General features: G+C 43.6%; 2 protein-coding genes across 7 annotated transcripts in view; one reads left to right on the top strand and one right to left on the bottom strand.

The window, feature by feature from the left end:
- Ano4 (anoctamin 4) overlaps positions 1-6172 on the top strand; it is a 324827-nt gene extending 318655 nt beyond the window's left edge. For all 6 annotated transcript variants that reach the window (XM_075954168.1, XM_075954169.1, XM_075954172.1 and 3 more), the window contains 3 exons: positions 23-128; positions 2542-2737; positions 5382-6172. In XM_075954168.1, the coding sequence (XP_075810283.1) occupies positions 23-128; positions 2542-2733 (298 nt within the window). In that variant the 3' untranslated portion in view covers positions 2734-2737; positions 5382-6172. The remainder of the gene's footprint in view (positions 1-22; positions 129-2541; positions 2738-5381) is intronic.
- A 4377-nt stretch (positions 6173-10549) lies between these two features.
- Positions 10550-22336, bottom strand: part of Slc5a8 (solute carrier family 5 member 8) — a 29561-nt gene continuing 17774 nt past the window's right edge. The window contains exons 9-15 of the mRNA XM_075954175.1: positions 21348-21460; positions 19477-19544; positions 18888-18974; positions 17605-17810; positions 16280-16383; positions 12493-12572; positions 10550-12147 (exon numbers count right to left, since the gene is read on the bottom strand). Coding sequence (XP_075810290.1) covers positions 12019-12147; positions 12493-12572; positions 16280-16383; positions 17605-17810; positions 18888-18974; positions 19477-19544; positions 21348-21460 — 787 coding nt within the window. The 3' untranslated portion in view covers positions 10550-12018. The remainder of the gene's footprint in view (positions 12148-12492; positions 12573-16279; positions 16384-17604; positions 17811-18887; positions 18975-19476; positions 19545-21347; positions 21461-22336) is intronic.

Raw genomic sequence — 22336 nt, forward strand, 5'->3', positions numbered from 1 at the left:
CAACCCTCTCCTGTGTTCACAGGTATCGGGACTACCGGGACCCTCCTCATTCACTGTCACCCTATGGCTACACCCTGCAGTTCTGGCATGTCCTGGCAGCCCGGCTGGCTTTTATCATTGTGTTTGAGGTGAGTTTTCTCAAACAGTTCCTTTATTTCCCTTGGCATAATGAAATCTCTTGGAGTCATGCGTATGTACGTGGCAGGGACTTTCCACACAAAGACCGACTTTCTAAAGTACCACGGCCATATACTGTGTCCCCTTTTTCCTCTTTGCCCTTCAATGCACTGTTGGAATTTTCCCAGGAAAGTTTCAGAGTCTTTCAGTAACCAATCAGCAATCGTAGGTCCTACGTTTAATATTCTAGGACTATGATTCATAACCTTTAGGAGAAATGCGGTTTTCCCACCCCCACTTCCAGAGGTACCGAGACATCCTGTTTGTGATGTCCTTTTCACAAGCCCTCCAGGACGATGCAGGTGCTCACAGAGCGTTTGGAAGACATTGAAGGTGATACCACACCTGCTGCCTCTGTGTGTGTCAGCTCGCCTTACTTAAGCGCTGATTCCTGAAGAGTCAGAATAGAGATACAAAGTCCCGTCTTCCTGGCAATTGCCTGCATTGTGTTTCAATAGAAATCTATCAGGTGTTTTCTTTCAGGCTCTTAGGAAATTCCATATTTCTATAACTCCATTGATAATGTCAGTTCCATCTCTTGTCACATGTGCTGGAGCCGCATTCATTCCCACATTCACCACGGATGCCTTTGTTTGCACTGGAAGTTTCTTAAAACTTTGAGATAGCTCTCTCTTCGCATCCCCCCTCACTCCAGACAGCCGAGGAAAGATGATATAAGTTCCTCTCCTTTTTTTTTTTCGAAACAGGGTTTCTCTGTGTAACAGTTCTAGCTGTCCTGTCCTGGGACCAGCTTTTGTAGAGCAGGCTAGCCTTGAACTCACAGAGATCCACCTGCCTCTGCCTCCCAAGTGTTGGAGTGTTGTCATTAAGGGCATGCGTGACCACCACCTGGCCAGTCACTTTTTTTAAATATCTTTTCTATATTTGTTTATTTGCATGTGCATGCGTGTGTACGTCAATGCCAACGTGAATGTGCGGGGCTCCGGGGCAACCTATTGTAGTCGGTTCTTTCCTTCCTTCCACCATGTGGATCTGGAGGATGGAATTCTGTTTGTTAGGCTTGGTGGCCCTCTCACTGCCCTCAGTTCCTCAGAAGATATGTTTTCTGTGTGTGGTGGCTCATGCCTTTAATCCCAACATTCAGGAGGCAGAAGCAGGAAGATCTCTGAGTCATCCTTGTCTTCATAGAGCTTTCTGGGCCAGTGATAGAGATTTATCTATCTACAAATAAATAAGAGCTAGATATGCTTAACCTAACACGGTCTTAATGTTTTTCAAACTAAATAAGAAAGGGTGCTACGGAGATGGCTCAGTGGCTAAGCGCTTTTGTATAAGCATGAGAGCCTGCATTTGAGTGCCCAGCACCAATGAAAAAGCGAGGTGAGGTGGCACATGCCTAAAATCCCAGTATGGGGAGAAGCAAAGGCTCCAGGGCCTCACTGATCTTCCACTATAACACAAACAGTCAGCTCCAGTTACAGAGAGAGAGACCTTGTCAACCAAAGCTGTGGTAAAATATGGTAGAGGAAGACTCCCAGCATTGACTGCTTGGCCTCTACATACATACACACTAACAAACACATCTGCACACACATGCACACACACACATTGCACATAAAATGTCAGGGGTGGTGTTAAATTACTAAATGGCTTCTCATTTAGAGCTTTCCATACCCCTCCTGTATATTGTTATTAGTTGTTTAAGACACTAGAAGTAGGCAGAAAACCTCTTGATCTGGCAGAATTTTGTGCCTTCTGTGTCCCTGAGTTTTAAAGGAACTGAAGAATCCTTATCCCTATCCTCCAGAACAGCTTTAGTGTTGTTAAGTAGTTTGGAATTATAAGGACCCTTATTCCCACTGTCATCTGGTAGTTCATGGGTCACCAGGATATAGACAGACAAAAATAACTGTGACTCTAGAATTCCAGAGATTCACATTTCAGGTAAAGAATGTGTGGCTCTTTCCCAAAAAGAGAAACATTTCTCTCTGAAATTACCATTTCCCTAGGCCCCTGGGTGACCTGGCAAGGTTTATAAGGCATTTAGCAATCCACACAGAATTTTCAAACTAATTCTGTCTTGCATAGCATCATTTTATAGGTGAGTGGATTGAGGCCCAGAGGAGTTGAGTGCCCTACACTCAGGTGGACAGTTGGCTCCTAAGCAATGAAAACGGTCGAGCCAAGACTCGGTTCTAGGGTTTCTGTTTTCCTGGTATCCGTTAAACATCTCTCCCCATCTTCTCCCTCTGGTCCGCCTCTCTAGACGGTGTCAACAGACCAAGTTCAGTTCTCCCCTGACCTTTATCCCTGCAGTGTATGCCTCCCCCGGCCTCATCGCACTCCCACAGGTCCCAACCACGCCTTCTGATTCTGTTGTGTTCTCTGTTGCGTTTTTTTTAGCACCTCGTGTTTTGTATAAAGCACCTCATTTCCTATCTGATCCCAGACCTCCCGAAAGATCTAAGGGATCGAATGAGGAGAGAGAAGTACCTGATCCAGGAGATGATGTATGAGGCCGAGCTGGAGCGCCTCCAGAAAGAGCGGAAGGAAAGGAAGAAGAACGGGAAAGCATATCACAACGAGTGGCCATGACCAGGTGGGTGGCCGCTGTGCCCCAAGGGAAGCCACGGTCAGGTCAGGTGGGGATCGGCTGCTTCGAACATCCAGAGACCAAGTATAAAGTTTTCACTAACAAAGGTTTGCTGTGTGACATTTTGTTCTTTTGGCTTTTTTTTTGGGGGGGGGGGGGTCTTCCACCCAAATAAATCACACAGAGTCGTTTTATTTTTAGTTATGAATGCCTGACCTTAGTTTGGCTTGTTTCTTGCCAACTTTTCTTAAATTATCCCAGGTACCTTTTGCCTCTGGGCTTTTTCTGTATACCTTTCTTTACTTCTTTCTTCTTGTGTGTAGCTAGGTGGCTGCCCCCCTGATGTCCTCCTGCTTTCGTTCTCTTATTGCTCCTTCTCTTCCCACCCAGATTTCTCCTATCTATCCTCTCTGCCTGCTAGCTCCGCCTATCCTTGCTCCTGCCTTGCTATTGACCATTCAGCTCTCTATTGGGACCGTCAGATGGTTTAGACAGGCACAGTAACACAGCTTCACAGAGTTAAACAAATGCAGCGTAAACAAAAGTCACACGCCTGAAAATAATATTCCCCAGCAAGGGCTAAAATAAGCCCCTTAGAAGCTCCCCAAGCCAGCTTGTTTCCCTAATTGTTGCAACCCAATCCCTACCCCCACGTGATCAGGCTACCTTCTTTCTTGCCAAATTCTAGGCTGGGAGTCAGGGCCTTTTTTGGTTGGGCCAGATAAGTTAAACCTTTCTCTCCCTTCTGATCCAGCCAGACTGTTCTCTTTCTATTCCCAGGGTTGCAGGCCCCTTTCTTTTGGTGGAAGTCAGCATCTCCACTCTCCCACCATGGGCTTCCCTTCTTCACCCACTCCTGTTCTCTAGATATCTTTTTGTATCACGCCACGCCCTCCAAGAGGTTTTCCAGACCTCTCAGCCCTTTGAGACTTAACTCCTCTGATCGCGACCATTGGCACTATGTGCTAAGAGACAGACCAATTTGTATTGTTAATCTGTGATCCTCAAAAGCTGTCTGCAGGCTTTCACAGCACAGTAGTAACCTCATTGTGGGTTGGAATTTTCATGCTCCCAATTATCTAGCGGGAGGCACATGATACCTGATCAGTATACATCCCATAATAAAAGTCAAATAGGCTGAAGCTGTATACATTGTGTGGAAACTCAGCAACACCCTACACATCCTATCAAAAAGTTCTGAAACTTTTTCTCAAGTCAGTAGCTGGTTATATGACCTTGACAAGCCCCCTGACTTCCCTAAGCCTACGTTCCCTCTGGAATAAACTGTTTAGATGACCCTCTGTCCTCATAGTCCGTGAGGCTCATGTTAGGGAGGCAGAGGAGTCTTTGGCCTTTGGTGTTCTTCAATGTCTTCTTCTTTATTTGAGCAAAACCTTTGAATTTTATTTTTTCAAATTCTGCCTCCAAAGGAAAGCTGGGATGCAGAGGAAAGGAATTTCCTGTTGGCTAAGAGGCAACAGCTCTCTGCAAAGATGCATATCTGCATATCGTTGAGAGCAGAGTTGTCTCGCTGCCTGTTGACAGGTCCACGGGCTATCACCACTTTGATAAGAAGCTGGACTTGGAGGAGATAAGATAGACCCAAATCCTGCAGGAATAAACAACTGAACTCCCACCTTGTACTCCGGCGCAGGATAGACTTAGGCTTGTGAGAAACTGCCATTCCCTATGTCTACTCTTTGGCTGTGGCTGTGGTAAAATTACTGACCTTTTGGACGTCTACCTGTTGAACTAATCTAATGTGGAATTCAAATGAGGTACTACCCAGGTGGAATTTACCAAGCAGTAACACGCCATAGAGTCTCCAGCATGTGTGTTACCACTAAGCACCATGTTGTCGCCCGCAGATTCCATCTCTGCCTTTCACTTTCTGTGTGTGTTAAGGTGGAGAAGGGGAAGCAAGCAGAACTTTAGGGGGTGAGATGTTCTGGGTTTTAGCTTTCTGGGATTTTGGCATATGTTCTACCCTCAGAGCCCCTGGTTCATTTTAATCACCTCCCTAGCCTGGCGATGGTGGCACACGCCTTTAATCCCAGCACTCTGTGAGTTCGAGACCAGCCTGGTCTACAAGAGCTAGTTCCAGGACAGACTCCAAAGCTACAGAGAAACCCTGTCTTGAAAAACCAAAAAAAAAAAAAAAAAAATCACCTCCCTGGGCCTTCTTTGGGGAAGAAAGGCTGAGTGTATCCAAGAGCTTTGGATGGGGTGGAAAGCAGACATCTCCATGGAGAACTGCTCCTGATAGATAGCTCCGGTGGTCATAGAAAAGGCATAGGTGCATGGCATTGTCCTTAGAGGCCAGGCGGGGCTGCAAGGTGAGTGACACATCCTGGAAGAGTCTCTGCCTTCTCCACCACATCCTGCTTTCTGCCTGCTTCTCATCCTTATTTGAAAGCACGGTCTCTGTCTGTCTGTATGCCCACAAGGGTCAGCAGGATTCCTGTTACTTCAGATTGTCTTTCTGACTCACTTGCCCTAAAGCAACTGTAAAGTCTGTCCTTCCCTTACTCCCTTTGGGGTTCCGAATTCTTGGGATGCCTTCAGCACACAGTGAGTACTCGAACTATTGCGCACCGGGATGTAGAGATGGCCTAGGTGTGTTCCATCCTGATGCCTCTTCTCTTTCCAGGTGACGGTTGAGCTCCAGGCTAAAGACCTGAATCTCGTTCACTTCTCCCAGCGGTGCAAAAGCACATGCACGTGAATGCCTAGCGATGCACCCGCAGTGCATGCTGCAAGACACCGCCATGCAGCCGCAGACAGGGCGGCAGTCAGGGGAGGACCGAGGTGGAGTCCCGCTGTCGTGAAATCACGCTGCAGTCAGTCCAGCACAGAATTGCTATCTATCCATAGACCATTCTTGACCAAGCGAGCATGCACGTTATGGGCAGTTAACATTCTCAAAGTTTTTAAAAACCAAGGGGGAACTTGTATATTGGGCCTGTTTTTCCAGCCTGTTTGCTATCTTTTTTGCATTCAATCCCATGTGAATTTTACAGACACTGGGCTTTAAAAAAAGGGTATTTGGACACCTGGACACATTCCTAGAATGTCATCATGTCCTAATTCTAAGTCACCAAATGACACAGACAAGACCCTGTTTACAACCTTTTCGTTCTTTTTTTTTAAGTTCAGATCTTTCTGAGATGATGATTCTCTATGACATATCTATAGCTATGTGTATGGCCATAGATGTATTTCTGTGTGTACATATGTATAGTCATGTATTCCTACATATGTACATACAAATGCAGAGATATATAAAGTACATAGGAGTTCCTTCCTTGTAAATAGCCAAACACTACTGACATGAATGATGAATTTTCACATTTAAACAGTCACCAACACAAAGCCATGTTTAATGCTTGTATAATGTGATACAATAAAATTTAAAATAAATTTATGCACCTGGAATATTTTCAGCTGGCTCCTCTGAACGTCTGTTGTATTTTCTCCTTCTGGAATAAGAGGGATTACACCGTGCAATTTTTAATGCAAGCCTTCTTGCTTCTGCCATGCTACTTACATATTGCTCCAATTGTGTTTTTCTTCCTTGCCCATCTTTCTTGGGGTACAGAGCAAATTGCGTAAAAAGATACCGCCAGCTTAGTATGGCGGGGAGCCAGAAAGCGTACTCACCAATACTGAGAGCGTGTCTATGTCCCTGCCTGCTAGACTATATTGCACTAATTTTGAAGAACCACCTGTCTGGGGAGTTGAGCAGACAAGTAGAGAAATACGTTTTAATTACTCTTCCTCCAGAGATGCAGAATCTTTTAAATTTGTTTGCACTGTGTGTGTTTGCGGTGTGCAACGTTTGTTAAAATCATATTGCTATGTCAAACTTATGTGCTCAAATTGTACCAGTCCACAATTCTGTAACAAAAATACTTAAGACTGGGTATTTATAAAGAATTCATTTGTTTATTCTTTCATTTATTTTTATTTAGATCACTGACTGCTTCAGAGTTTGAAATTTCAAACTTGGATGGTCCAAGGGTTTGGCCACTGCTGAGGAAGCCACCATTTGCAACAGAATGATAGAATAGTAAACAGGAAAGCAACTGTGCAGACAGACAGATAACCTGGCAAGACAGGATGAGGATGCCACAGAAATTCAGGAGTTGAGCTCTCTTGTTTTCAGTAGTACAAGTCCCTAGGGTCCCATAAGGATGGCATTAAGTAACCTACATGTACCTCAACAGAACAACGGATAAGGAAAACACAATGGAGCATTTCTTAGCTCTTTTAGTACTTTGATGAAACTCCCGAATGTGTAAATGAGTGAGTCTCTGATCCTTGAACCTGCTTCTAGGGCCCTTTTATTTTTCTGTTGGCTTGTCTTGTTTGTGATTTCTGGCTATTATGAATAGAGCAGCAATGAACATGGTTGAGCAAGGGTCCCTGTGGTAGATGAAGCATCCTTTGGGTATTTGCTCAACAGTGGTATAGCTGGGTCTTGAAATAAACCAACTCTCATCTTTCTGATAAATCGCCATATTGATCTCCATGGTGGTCGTTCAAGTTTGTACTCCCACCAGCAATGGAGGCGTGTCCCCACACTCCAAATCCTCTCCAGCATGAGCTGTCACTTGCGTTATTGATCCTAACCATTCTGACAGGTGTTGAGATGGAATCCCAGGGTCACTTGATTTGAATTTCCCTGATGGCTGGAATATTGGACATTTCTTTTAAGTGTTTCTCTGCCATTTGAGATTTCTCTATTGAGAATTCTCTATTTCTATCTGTATTCCATTTTTTAAGTGGATTATTTGAGGTTTTAATATCTAGTGTCTTATAACAAGCCTGCCTGCTGAATCTGGGGGCATGGTAAGTCACAAGTGACTTTGCATAGGCGACAGGCCTGCAGCAGTGTCCCCTGTGTGGTTCCTACCATCTGTCCCACCACAGTGGCTCCTACTAGGCAATGTGTTCTTGAAGAGAGTATTGTTAGAAACCAGCACACACACACACACAAGCCAATATAGACACACATGTACATATGCACATACACACATAGGCACATACACACACACACACACACACATGCTTCCTCTCCATCATGAGAAGGACAGCTTGCTTGACTGTGGACTTCCAGCTATGATATCTTGCCTTGACACAGGCCCAAAACATGGACTGAAATCTGTGCAGCAAAACACGCCTCTTATTTAACCTGGGTATTTGCTATAGAAAAAGAAAGCTGGGTACCACAGTGACCAATGAAGGGTAAAGAGAGGAAGTGGCTAGAAAGAGTTGAGACCAGCGAATACCTCACTTGGAGGGTGACTTCTGAACAGAAACCTGTAAAAATTCAAGGACTGATCACATACCCTATTACAGAGAGCTCCCCCAGGCAGTTCGACAACCTCGTGGCAGGTGTGAGGGATGAGGGAGGAGTGAGGCTAGGGTGGAGTGATGGAGATCAGAAAGGTAATGTGCCCCAGGTGGTGGGGTCTACAGCTTTCAAGCAGTGGCCCCCAAATGGAGAAAGCCCTGCTTGTCACTCAGTCTGAGGACTAATCCCTCACTCAAACTGGGGGATGGTCACTCCTTGTTTCTGTAAGCAATTAAGGAGCAAAGGGTCAGAGAAGGGACCCAGTGGCAATTTCTCCTAAAAACTCTGCTTTGGGTCCGCAGGAAGGGCCCCATCGCCTACCCCAGCAGATCGCTGATGGGGTGGATCTGAGTCCACTCAGTCTTTTCAGAGGTTGGTTGAGCTCGCAGATCTCAAAGTTCATGGCACCGCTGAAGAGGCCCTGTGCTTCCAACTCTGCCGAAGCTGGCTCATCATGACTGGAACATGGGAGAAGCGGTCAGACCGTGAGTGCAGCAGAGACGAGCGGCATTCAGCAGTCACATCGGAGGGCATCACTGCCTGTGATATGAAGACCTGCTTCAGACACCACTTCCAGCAGACTCAGACATCCCCTAGGTCTGCCACCCTGGGGGCCAAGCTTTCAGTCATGGCTGTTTGAGGTGTAGTCAGCCAACATGTAAACCATAGCATTTCTGCCTTCGAGTATGTTCGTTCATTAAAATATAAATGGTCCTCAAAGACAAAATTGTTCAAGGTCATTTGCTTTCAGTTCTATGATTTATACACAGCATTTAGTTCGAGAGAGTCCTTTATGGAATAAATAGGGCAGGAATAATAAAGGCGGGTAACACTCCTTATATTCAGTCAGACACTTATTCCAAGAATAGACAACCACAAAGATTTTTATGGAAATTTTAATCAGTTAATTCAAAGGATTTGTAACCATATTTTATGTAGAAATATTCAACTTACCCCAAAATTTCACAGGCATGGTACAAACGTTAATTCTAAATGCATTAAGGGCATTCTTAAGAACTGCACGGTCATGCACTCAGGTGGCTGGGTTTTTAGTGGTGCGAAGAAGAAGCCGAGGGTCCTGCACACGGTCCTCAGATGCTCCCTCATCTACTGAAGCAAACTACATCCCCTGGGCTTGTCATAAATGAAATGAAATTGGGAAACCTTAACCGCCATGCATTTCATATCGTCCTAGAGTGTCTTCAGACCATCCCGGTATGTGACCAAATTAGACACCAAGTGGAGAAGCTGAGGTGGCCTAAGACTGGACTAAATGCCCCTATTTGTGAAAATGTCTTAACATCTTCAGACTTTTCTGAAACTGTGTGGTCACTATCCAGCATGACAATATCCGCAAGCTCGTGGTGTTTTCAGAGAGAAACGTCCAGTTGTTGACGTCTACAGAGCATCAGTGTTAGGGTCCACGGTGTTTATCATCTCTTCTGCCAACTGTTTTCTTTGGTGGGGAAAGGAAAGCCACCCTATCCTGTGGGATCTTAAGCAGCTTTCCCAAATTTCACTCCCTGTGTGACACTGGCACTCTGATCTCACTGTGACCACTTAAATTCTCCATACGTCCCCAGAGGAGCACAGTGGCCCCTGTTGGTAACTACTAGTCTCAAGAGGAAGAAAGAAGGGCAGTGCAAACAAGTCGGCATCTGAATAAACACACATCTGGGCTGCTTCATCTCTCCCCTCTAGAGTTTTCTTCTCTGTAGAGTGAGCAGGACTGAGCTACGCCTTTCTTTAAGGTTTATAGTCTCCCTGTTGGGATAACCCCAAGGATCCTCAAATGCGCCTTAGTCCTATGGTCGCCTATTTTTATGGAAGGTTGGTTTATTTCTCTAAATCATGATAGTTCAGATTTTCCTTAGTTAGAAAAAAAGCTAGTGAATTGCTTTTGCCCCAAATGATTTGAATTAATAAAGTCCTATCGTGTCAAAGCTCTGATCCTTCACGCTCATACCATGGCTGTGAGGTAGGCGGCCCAATGCCTATGTCATCATTAAATGGAATTAAGGACAAATTCAAAGACATATGTCAGCAGCAAAAGATAGTGACAGACAACTTGTATGGTCTTTTCCTTCCTTTAAGGTTTTTGTGGTTCATTATAACCAAGAAAAGATTATTTGCTTTATATTATAATATGCCGACATCTCAGACATATTTAGATTTGTCGCAAATTTTAAAAGGGTTTTAAACAAATACTACTTGGGTCATACCAACATCATTTTACTTTAAGAATTCTATCTGGCACCCCCGTGTGTCTGTAAAAGTAAAACCCTGATATTCCCAAGTGTCACAACGATATGCTTTGTTTTACAGGAAGCTGACAAAAATCATCCGGAATATTATTTCTCATTGAAGAACACATTGCATAATCTCTGGACAATCAAACCAAAGAAAAAGTTATTCAAATAAACTTATTCTCACTGCCAAACCTGAAGCATTCCACAAACACAGTCATTCAGAATCATTTAATAAATAACTGTTCTTCAAATCATAGTTACGTAAGACCACATATATGATTATATGACCCTGCTCATTGGAATACTACAAGGAAGAGTCACAAAACTTGATTTTTGTTTACAAATATGATGATCAAAAATAGATCTATATACATAAGAAATACACAAATACATAGTTGATTTAAATGGTATATAAATCTCTGCTTCAGATAAATGCTATTATTTTTTTAATATTTTAGTTTTTAATGTCAGTTAAAATGTACAAAGCATGGCTGTCTAAATATAACTAACCAAAAAGTATAAAATTATAAATTATTTTTAAAATGTCAATATTTCTATTTTAAAAATGTGAAAACTTCTTAACTCTTTTCAACAATATCTAATGTGGGTATTATAGAAAAATAATTTATAGATGAAATTCTGTAATGCAAGTGGTAGCTATGAACACAGCCAAATAAGTGGCTAAGAATGTTGGGACTATTGTTTGAAATCTTAGACGATAGAACAAAGCACGTATTTGGTAAGTCTGGGACAGGTGAAAAGAAAAGTAGTATTTACCTATGAAATTTAGCTCTTTAAATATATGAATTAGCTCAACAGCACGAAAAGCAATTATCTGACCCCATGGGACTTTACTGTTTTTAAATATGCAATATTCTTGAATCACCAAATTTACATGATGTGTATGTCAGTACCAGGTGAAAGGGCATACAGAATTTATAGGCTGGGACATGGTTCATACTGGTTGTCTCAAGACATATATAAGCCCAGGAAGCTGGAACAGTAAAGCTTGAACAATGTGCCCAACAAAAGCAGGACGAAAGTATATAGTCTACAGTGTATAGCCTAAGACAGGCAATACAACTGACCAATAACCAGGGATCTCAGTGGGAAAAATAGGCACAAGGATGTATTAAAGATGATCGTGATTCTTGGGTCCCTATGGTCCCCTAGGCAGGATCTTTCTGTCTACCCCATTCCAGAAGCAGACTCAGTAGCAAGGTTACACCACGGGCTGATCCAGAGGTAAAGACCACAGGCAAGCTCTATTCGTCTCCATTTTACTGCTGCCTAGAAACCGAATGTGTAGGAGGCAAGAATTCTCTGTTCAGATTCTAGTGGAGATCCCAGGATTTATATACGAGCACCAAATAAGGCCCAAATGTAAGAATATGCCTTTGGTCACCAAGTATCACGTGTGGATCTCTATATTTGCCTTTCGGACTTGTATGTAGTCCTAACATTCACAACTGTCTACTGGAATATGTGGATATTGAAATTCAACTCTAGTGTAGCATCAATAAATCAGAGTGGAAAATAAACCAAGTTGGGACTTAGCTTTAACAAAAATAAGTCTTCCAAAACACCTATGATGGGGAAGAAATGATCTGATCCAATTATCCTAAAACACCTTTAAAAAAAAAAGACAGACATGATAATGTAGCCTCTAGCCTTGAAATGCTTCACAAGCGAGTCCCGTTGATCTTGCCACTGTGGTCCGTGGAGTTCAGTTCAATATGGTTGAAGGCGGGGTTATCAATTCCACCATCTTCCATATACGGATGCGACTTATAGCTCAAAACATGATTCTTCTGAAAAGAAAGTTACAAGGAAAAGTTCTTCAGGAAGAAACTTCAATTTGCTCAATGACAGATAACTGTTACTAGGGTTTTCTTTTCTTCTATCTCCTGATGGAGAGTGATAGCCAACCAATATAAACCAGCAGAAGCTAGATAGTATATATCAGACACCTTGGCTATGGGTACCCATGCATTCTCTCAATAGTTCCTATCTAGTAACTGTACACCCGTAGATAGAGGCATAGACATACCCGCGCTGTGTGCCTGTTCAGGAAAGAGGCTGGGGACTAACTGGTGTTCTATTCCAGAGATTAAAACCCCACTTCCCTAACTGAAGATAAACAAAACCTAACTTACTTTCTTAAAAACATCAAAATTGGATAAAAAGTCCTGTTTGGTTAGTAAGAATCGGGGGTCCAAATTCTGTCTTCTTCCTCCTGAAAAACAAGCCATTATTTACACGGTTACACAGACACATATGGCAATGGGACCCCCATCATGCAGGCTTTTGGCTTATGAACACTCGGCTTCATACACACATCAAATGCAAAGAAGACCTTGAAAGTGGTCCTGAAGGTCCTGAAGGTCTAGCCACCACTCCCTGTCCCTAGCTCTCAGCTCCTACAAGTGTCTAGCTGATGAATATGAATCTTAAAATGTCCACATAAACAGATGCAGAGAGATAAGGCTCCCAATCCAAACGCACCTGCTTCATCTGGTGCCACCTGGGTGAAGAGCTGACTATCCTGATAACAGTAGGGAAAGCTACCCACACAACCCGCCCATAAAGTGGTAAACTGTCTGCCTCCACCTCTGCCCCCTACCCCTTTGCCAGTCTTTGCACCCCTCCTCCTTCTCCCCGCCCCCTCCCTCCTGCCCCCTCCCCCTCCAACTCTGTGCCCCTGCTCCTCTGCCCCTTTGCCCCTCTGTCTCTGTCCCTTACCCCTCTGCCTCATGCCGCTCGGCCCTCTGTTCCTCTACCCCTCCACCCTTCTGTCTCTGCCTCTGCCCCATGCCCCTCTGCCTCTGCCAGTGCACCTACTTTTCCTGACATTTGTAACTGTGAGCAGCTATGTGAGTGGAGAAACTGAACTGCTGACCAAGTTAAGCGAACACCGCATGCTCACCGATGTTTTGTACGAATCGTCTTCTCTAAGGTTTTGTTTTAGAAACTAATCCTTTGATTTGGCCTTGCTTGTTTTCTGTCTGACTTTTTTTTTTTGTCTTGATGAACCAAGTAAGATGCACTTGCGAATCATGCATGTGGTCCTCACACCACCACTATCTAACATATCTGTGAGGATGTGCTTAAAACCGAGACCCCTGCCCTTCAGCTTGGACAGACCAAACTGGAACGGCAGGACCACTGAACTCTTGATTTTTCCCGATTTCTAAGGTGATTTTTTTATTGTTTTTATTGAGCTATACATTTTTCTCCACTCCTCCTTCCTCACCTCTCCCCTTTAACCCTCTTCCATGACCCCCATGCTTCCAATTTATTCAGAAGATCTTATCTTTTTCATCCTCTTGTGTAGATCCATGTATGCCTCTCTTCAAGGTGATTTTTAAATTTGCTAAAGTTTGAGGATTACCATAGTACCCACCCCTGTTTTATTGACCAAAACAAACAAACAAACTCAGTGCGAAGAGTCAAATGGAGCTGACTGCCTGTGAAAGGTATTTGTCTGGATTCTTACAGCTCTCTGGTACTCTACAGTTTGTTTTAAAGACCATCAGAAGTGTATGTTTCACAATCTTTTTCAAGGTTCACACCGTAGCTGCAGGGAAGGAATGGCTCGCTGGTGAAATCAATGAAGGGAACGTGATTTTGCCTGTTTTTTTTTTTTTTTTTAACTAGATGCCCGCCCTCCTGAACTCCGCTGCATGCAGTTAACGAAATTAAAGCAGCTAAGAAAAAGAAAAGGAAATGTTAGCAGGAACACTCTGATGCCCCGGTTTCTTTGAAAGGGAGAGAAAGCAGGAGGGGGTAATAGAAGCTAAGGATAAAAACACAAGGAAACAGTACAGACATAGTTCGGATGTGAACAACTGGCTAATTTGTGAGAATTAATCGTACCTCTCCAAACAGATTAAGTAATAAGGTGCTACTAAGTTAGGATTTTCTAAGAGAAGAAAACAATCCTTCTGGAAAGGGAAGGCAGACATTATCATTGCCAACCCAAAGGCGGTAAGATTGAGTGCAGGGCTACCTGGGCACCAAAATTCAACAATGCCAGTCGGATACAACAGAGGCTGCCAGTTTGAGGTAGTGCAAACCAAGCGGCAACACCACGTGTTTGGACAGCCTGTGCGATAGCCGAGTAACGGTAAGGTGGGCAGTGTTGCCTTCCCCTGATCTGGCTGCTATGGATAGACTGTGGGAGGGGGGAGGGGGTCGGAGCCAGCACTTCCACCAACCCTCAATCCCGTTCACGATAATCTGTATCGATATGCCTCTCTCACGTGGACATCTACCTGCCCTCCTCCCCTACAGTCCATTCTCAAACCCCACCAAACGCTTCTTTGGGAATTGTTGGGAAAGTAATTGGGAAAAAAAGATGTTCATAGATTAGATCTAAAAGAGAAGGGAAGTAGGAAAGACAGGACAAGAAAATGGGGGTGGGGGGAGCTTCCTTAGATACAAACATTTGACGGACAGGAGTTTCGAGAAGGATAAAGCAGAAAATAGCAAGAAATTACAAAAGGATAGCTTAAGGAAATGCCCAGGATGGGTAGATATGAGAGTTCAGAGTTAAAGGGTCATAGGGCAAGAGGCCATTGAAAAATGTGCCGCCATTGGAAAGGTTAGCAGGTCTCCTGGCATTGGAACTCACAAGAGAGGAGAGATTAAGATGTTTGAAAATAGGACTTATATTCAAATTAGCAGCCAAGCACAGTCGTTTCTAAGACAAGTGAATTTTTCAAAACCTCGTTTCCTCTCTGTCCTACTCAAGAATGTGCTACATAAGATGTATCCACTCTCCTAAAGGAATAAATACGGGGGTGGGAGAGATGATTTGGCAGTTAGGAGCACTGACTGGTATTGCAGAGGACCCGGATTTGGTGTCCGGCACCCACATGGTGGCTCAGAATCACAAGTAAAGAAAGATAACACACCTTCTTCTGGCCCCTGTGGGCACCAAGCAAACATGCTGTGCAATTACACATACGCAGGTAAAACACTCAAACAAAAATATTAACTGATTTAACAATAAACTAACCCATTCCCTGTGGTGGGACACCATGCTCAGCCTTGATACAGGCAGAAGGGGTTTGGTCCTGCCTCAACCTAATGGGTCAGACTTTATTGACTCTTCATGGGAGCCCTTACCCTTTGGGAGGAGTAGATGGGGTTTGGAGGGGAGAAGGGGAGATGAGGGGGGCTGCAGGAGGGGTGGGAGGGAGAGCTGTGGTTGGAATGTAAAATGAAACTTAAAATTATAAAAAAAATTATTAGGTAAAAGTCAACTAGATGCACAAACATAAGTGAGAAGTTGGGGAACACAGGAAGGGGGCCAGGAACATGCCCGGAACAAGAACAAAATAAAATCTCAGGGTAAAACCTCCATTCCAGGCAACAAGCTTAGACTCTGTGCATTAGCAACTGATTATTAGAACCTGACTCTTCACGAACACTTTCAAAGGCTTTCTACGATGTTCACACATGAACATTATAGTTATTGCTCCTTACGTGTGTGCACATCTTTGGCATTTACAACGAATGAATCTGTAATAGACAATGGAGACATCCTGGTATTAAGATGTCGTCAAGATGAGCACACGGCTGTCCCTATGTAATGAGCAGCTATGCGGTTCAGTGTTCTCGTGCACATTAATGTGACCATACAGCGACCTGTCCTCGTCCTCCTCATTTTCCACACAGCAAGGCTAAGGCTCAGAGTAGACTGCTTAGTGTACCCTGCGTGAATCCAGGTAGCTATTAAATGGCAGAACCAATATTATGATAGCGATGGGTTAAGTTCTTCTGCCTTAAGTTCAGGCTCTCAAATACTCCATGAGTAAGATTTTAAAAGTTAATTTAAATCATTAATAGAATCACAGTAACGTGCTGCAAAGAGCTACAAATCAAACACGGGAAACTTGTATTTCTAAAAGTGAACAGAAAAAGAATTAAGGTAATTACCGGTTGGTAAACTGATGAGCATCCCCACCAACAATGTTACCAGCGTTCCAGTAGTACTGAAGTACAGATATGAGAGCGAATACCAATTGTCCATCAGCGGAGTCCTGAAAGATACCAAAAGTGTAACTATAATAGGTCGCCATGTTCCTAACAGCAACGAGTGTGTGTATCAGTTATTCTGAAAGTAAGGATGCAATTTTAGCCACTTTCAATGCCCTAATTAACTGGTCTGATCTCTATTAAATCAGGAATTTAAATATGGCTTCACTTTGACTGCGCGCATGAAAAGGGACCCTAATTATTGCAAGAATAAGGTACCATCATTCTTTGGCTTAGGAGAATCCTAAAGCGTGAGGCCACAGTCACCTAAGTCACTACAGCCTGGCATAGGCGGGTTTCTGTGGGATCCCTGACACACAAAGATAGCGCATAGCCCCATCAAAATAATTGTTTTCTTGTAATTCTTACCTGAAATGTATAAATAACCAATGAGTGATCAAATCAGCATCCTATGCTATTCCTCACAGGTGACTAAAGCAACTTTTAATTTAAAAATTAGGGAAATAGCCAGACATGATGACATATATCTTTAATTTCAGCACTCTGGAGTCAGGTGGATCTCTGAGTTCAAGGCCAGCCTGATCTACTGAGTGAGTTCCAGGATAGCCAGGTCTATACAAAGAAAGCGTCTTTAAAAAACAATTAGAAGAACATTTTTTGACCTCAAAGTAGGCAATGATTTTTTCAACAAGACCACAAAGGACTAATGATATAGACAAAGATAAGCCATGATTTCTTACAAAAAAAAAAAAGCTTGGCAAAAAGTAAAAATGAAACCTATTGATTGAGAAAAAAATTTCAAAACATATTTTGAATAAAGAATATATCACCAACTCCTAAGTAAAAAGGAATAAAAGACAAAATATTTTGAACATTGGAAAACAGTTCTCAAAAGGCAAATGACAAAAATAAATATCTGTATGCCCGATAACTGTATTAAAGGGTGGTCAACTTCATTAACCATAAGAAAATTAAAATTGAAATCACGGAGATGTGTTCATCAACTGTTAGGAAGTTAAAAGAATACAATTCAATCCAGAAAGCTTGAAACCCTGCCTAGGCAGCCACAAGATGGCTCCCTGAGTCTTCAGCTGAGCCCCTTGCTGTCCTTCTATAGTAGGAGTAAGCAAGCCGCAGGGGTCTACCCATTTCTGGGTTAGGGAAAAAAGCAGTGTTATACACAAAACAAAAAATAAACAAAAGTAGAACATCTGGAGTCCCCTGTTTGGCACAGGTAACAAGAAGACAGAACGTGAAGCTCATACCTTTCCACGTTGTGTATTTGGAAAGCACTTGTGGAAAAAGGCATTTCTGTGGTCGATATCCAGTCTGACCCGTTGTGTGTGATGTTACAGCCATGGACTTCCAGGGACAACGGTAAGGTTCTCTCAGGAAGCGGAGGGTAAAGCTGAGCTCCAATTCCTACCCATAAAGAAATGGCGAATCCAGCCAACAGACCTGTGAACGCTCCCTGGGAAACAAGAGAAAGACAACGTCATTCTCTTTGAGGTAGATTTAGCATGAGTTACAGTCAGTTTCAAAATGGTCAAAGCCAAACTGGCCAGTCCCCAATCTGACTCCCGTCCCTTACAGATCTCTGCCTCTTGTCAAGGTCACCACAGATCCCTGGTCTCTCTGCCCAGCGTCTTAGAGACTCACTAACCTCATTCCCTCTTTATCTAACCAATGACTGTGCTATAAATGTCTGACATTACTTACATACTTTCTAGGTCTTTTCAGAACTTCCTCCTATAAGGGAAATGGACTTCCTGTTGGTTTTCAGAGAAGCCATTTGGATTTTATTTATTCTAAACACATTTCATATTTCCAGACACAGACATGTTTAGATAAAATAGCAGTGATATTACCTCTTTCCAAAAAATATTCCCAATTATATTCACCTTCTCAGGACTAAAATGACATAGAGAAGTTATGGCTTGAAGTGCCAAAAGAACAAACTGTGTGGTCATGATGGTAAAGATCTGATTGCCTCTTGTTGCCGCGCTCTGACCGAAAGCATTCTTTAAATCTAAGCCTGCTGCTCTCCTTCCTTAAAGCCTAGATACTCAATTCTAAGAAGGGCAATAATGTAAAATGTGCAAGAGGTGTTGGTCTATTTACATTCTGAGCATTTAAACTGCACTGCGTGGCCGGGCGATGGTGGTGCACACCTTTAATCCCAGCACTCGGGAGGCAGAGGCAGGCGGATCTCAGTGAGTTGGAGACCAGCCTGGTCTACAAGAGCTAGTTCCAGGACAGGCTCCAAAGCCACAGAGAAACCCTGTCTCGAAAAACCAAATAAATAAATAAACAAACAAACAAACTGCGTGGTTCGGACGGTTTCCATTCCTCTTCCTACATGCAAGACCTGCTTAGGGTCTTCAGTGCACAGCGCCTCACGGTACACTCGGTCAAAGTCAAAAGGCGTCACTTCAGTCCCCAAGACGAGTAACTAATGGCAGACCTCAAAGCGACCATGCCTTTACAGCGAAGGGAAAGAAAGTAGCCGGAAAGGTAACCTTTTGCTATGTCCATTAGCTATACTTACAATTGAATTGGCAAAGGGGACTAGGATGCCCAAAGAAAACAAGCCCAGAAGCGGCCCACCGACCATGCCAAATATGCTGAGTGCTGCCTGCAAAACAAACACAAAATCAACAGTTAGAAATCTCAAACCCGAGCACAAGGTTTCAAGCAATTTCATCAGGGAAGGCATTAAACCACTCAGCCTCCTCGAGAGAAATAAATCATAATTTTATTCATGGCAGTCTTGTCATTGATGAAGGTCACTGACACCTGGGAGGTTCTGTTTCTCTCTCTTAAGTGTCTTCTGATCCCTTGGGTGTTTGTTTTGAGACACGGTCCTCTCTAGCCCTGGCTGTTGAGCTCACTATACAGACCAGGCTGGCCTTGAACTCACAGGGATCCTCCTGCCTCCACCTCCCAAGGGCTGAGATTAAAAGTGTTCACCACCACAATTGGCTCGTCCATCCCTTCAAGTACCCTCAAATAGGCAACAAAGGGCTGGAGAGATTGTCCAGTGGTTAAGAGTGCAGAAGACCTGAATTCACTTCCTAGCACCTGCTGCAGGTAACTCATGATGGCCTCTAACTCCAGGCTTTGGCCTCCGCTCTTACCTGTAACAAGGCTCCCATCAGCGATGCCACGGCAGCCATCCCAATACACAGTGCTCCATACAGCACACCTACAGAACAACACAAAAGACAGAGCACGCGTGTCAACCCAGAGGATGACTGTCTGCAATACAATGAGCGCCACACCTTTGAGTCAAAGTAGATAATGCCGTTGAGGTGAGAACAGAACACACATTAAAGCCGGCAAGACAAGGCAATGGGGCGCGCAAAGAAGACAAATAAAGCCCTTACACTGTGCCCGGGATTAGTCACAACAGGGGTTATGTAAGAAAGGAATCCCTGGAATTAACTACAGGGGGTTTAAAACTTAGCACCATTGTGTCTTTCATTTAATCCCCCACAAACATTTGTCTATAAAAGGAGGTGCAGGACTTGCTCAGGACAATGTAGAGGGGGAAGAGGGGAGCAAACTCCAGAATGGGAGCCTCTGACTCTCGGAGCTCCTTTGTTCTGGGAAGTGGTAATCCACACCGACCTGAGGTCTGGGTTCTTTAGACCTCTCCTAATCTCCACCAGCAACACCCACGCCGTCCCAGGTAAACTAGCAAAGAATGGTCATGTTCATCCATATCATATACCACGCTCCTTCCCCCAAACTGCTTTACGGAAGTTCTCAACATACCACCGGCTGGTAACTGCTAGGGATTTTCTCTTCACCTTCATATTCTTTGAAAATTTCCTTGTTGCCATCATCATCATCATCACCCTCTCATTCATCACATCTCAACTGCAGTTTCCCCTCCCCCGCCTCCCTTCTCCCCCAGATCTGCTCCTCTTCCTTTCCCTTCAGAAAATGTTGCTTTTAAAATTAAGAAATACTACCCTCTAAAGCATTTTGGCTTTTTTGCTTGTTTGTTTTTTTTTTTTTAAATCCATTTGGAAAAAAATTGACAGCAATCGACCGATATAATTTCCCATGCTCAAAATTAAAAAAAGAAAAGAAAAAATGACAGATGGGCTATTTCTTATCATAAAATTAGTGCGTTCCTTCTGCTGTGGGTACCACCGCCTTCTTCGTTTCAGAACTCATACTTTTGTGAAGAATATTATGTAAATTATCCAATCCCAGCTGAAAGAAAACACCTGTTTTCTTCAAAGGACTCTTGTAATAATGTAGTTAGGGCTTAATCTAAATATAAATAGCATTGCCTGTGTTTTAACTTAATTCTTCTCAATCTAGTAAGCCATAAATGGTCACCATTATGAGTTTTGGTGCCCATAATTCATGCAAAGTCAAGAAGACTGCCATATTGTCTGTGATGCCCTTGACTACATATGCCTCAGTGTAATGACAGCATAGAACCCTTCAAAAGGAATGAAAGTCAGGGTGTGGTGTCACACACATGTGACCTCAGAACTCAGGAGAATGAGGCAGGAGGATCATGAGTGCAAAGTCAGGCCGAACTGCATAGAAAAAAAAAAACCCTGCTTCAAGCTTGAGCAAGAGGGAGAACGATGATATTCTCATCACTATGAGTAATTATTGTCAGAGACAACCAAAGGGAATCCTGAGGCATTGTCCTCTGTGGTTCAGTGATGCCTGATGATTAGATAGTCTTTTTCTTTCTGAGACTAACTTCAGCTACCCATGAACTCATGGTTTTTCTGTCTCAGCCTCCTGAGAGCCAGGGTTACAAATGTGCACTCACTACTGCCATCTTAAAAGTTGGAATTAGTGCCCAAATCTTCATGGTAGATACGATCACCCCTTAGCATCGTAAGGGCGTGTTCCTGGATATGTATTCTTACTAGGAAGTACTTAGACGTCTTCAAGGGGACAATTTCTGGTGTCTCCAAAACAAAGCCAAGCCTCCCCCAAATGGAATCATGGGAAAGGAAACGCGGGCACATACTCATTCCTTGGGAAATCCAAGACAGAGACTTCTCTGAGAGTGACTTGAAGTGAGGTCTGACAAGATCTTCCACGGTCACCGCAGCTAAGGCGTTGATGCTGGAGGACACTGTGCTACAAGAGAGGAAAAGGCTTTGGTTTATAATATGTTAATTTTATGATACTTTTAGTGGGAATGAGGAAAAAGAAAGCAACCGACACTTCTAAAATAGAAGCAGATGGGGCTAGAGCATTGGCTCGGGGTTGAAGCATGCTAACTTCTTTTGGAGAGGACCTGGGTTCGACTCCCAGTACCTGAAGTAGTAGAGTCACAGCCACTTGTAACTCAAGTCTCAGGGGACCTGATGCACTCTTCTGAACTCTGAGGGCACTGTATGCAAGAAGTGCACAGACACGCCTGCATGCAGGCAAAACACCCATGCACACCAAATAATAAAACAATTGAAATAGAACCATGTTCTTTTATTTTTAATGACCATAGTACCCTCTTTCTGGAAGCTACTGTCTTTCATGAATGAGTCAGGCCACAAAGGTAGATTTGACAGCAAGAGGTAAAGGATGAGGCAGGAATGTTTCTAATCCCCAGTCAGTCTTCTGTATCTAGAGAATGATTGGCACCTGCCACTCAGATTATCACATAACGACTTTAAGACAGGCTTCCTTTGTGCATAAAGACGTTTAGAAGATGTACGGTTTTCAACGTGTAATTAGGAGCTGGGGGTCTGGTTTTTGCAGGTTACCATGGTTTAGTCGCACACACGTTTCAGTCAAGACAGACGCCACTGATGTTTAATATTCAGCAAATATGAAAGCCCCCATCCGGTGATCATCATCACTGTGATCGTACTGGGTGTGCAATGCTGCGTTAGAAAGCAGGGTCCTGGTCGAGCGTGGAGCCTGATGCCAGGAGAACAGCTCTGCAGATAGCCAACCCACAGAGGGGCGCATAGAGTGGTTTGCTGCTTTTAGGCCATTTGTGACCATGCCCAG

This window comes from Microtus pennsylvanicus, chromosome 20, assembly GCF_037038515.1.
Source record: "Microtus pennsylvanicus isolate mMicPen1 chromosome 20, mMicPen1.hap1, whole genome shotgun sequence".
In the NCBI taxonomy this organism is placed as follows: Eukaryota; Metazoa; Chordata; class Mammalia; order Rodentia; family Cricetidae; genus Microtus; species Microtus pennsylvanicus.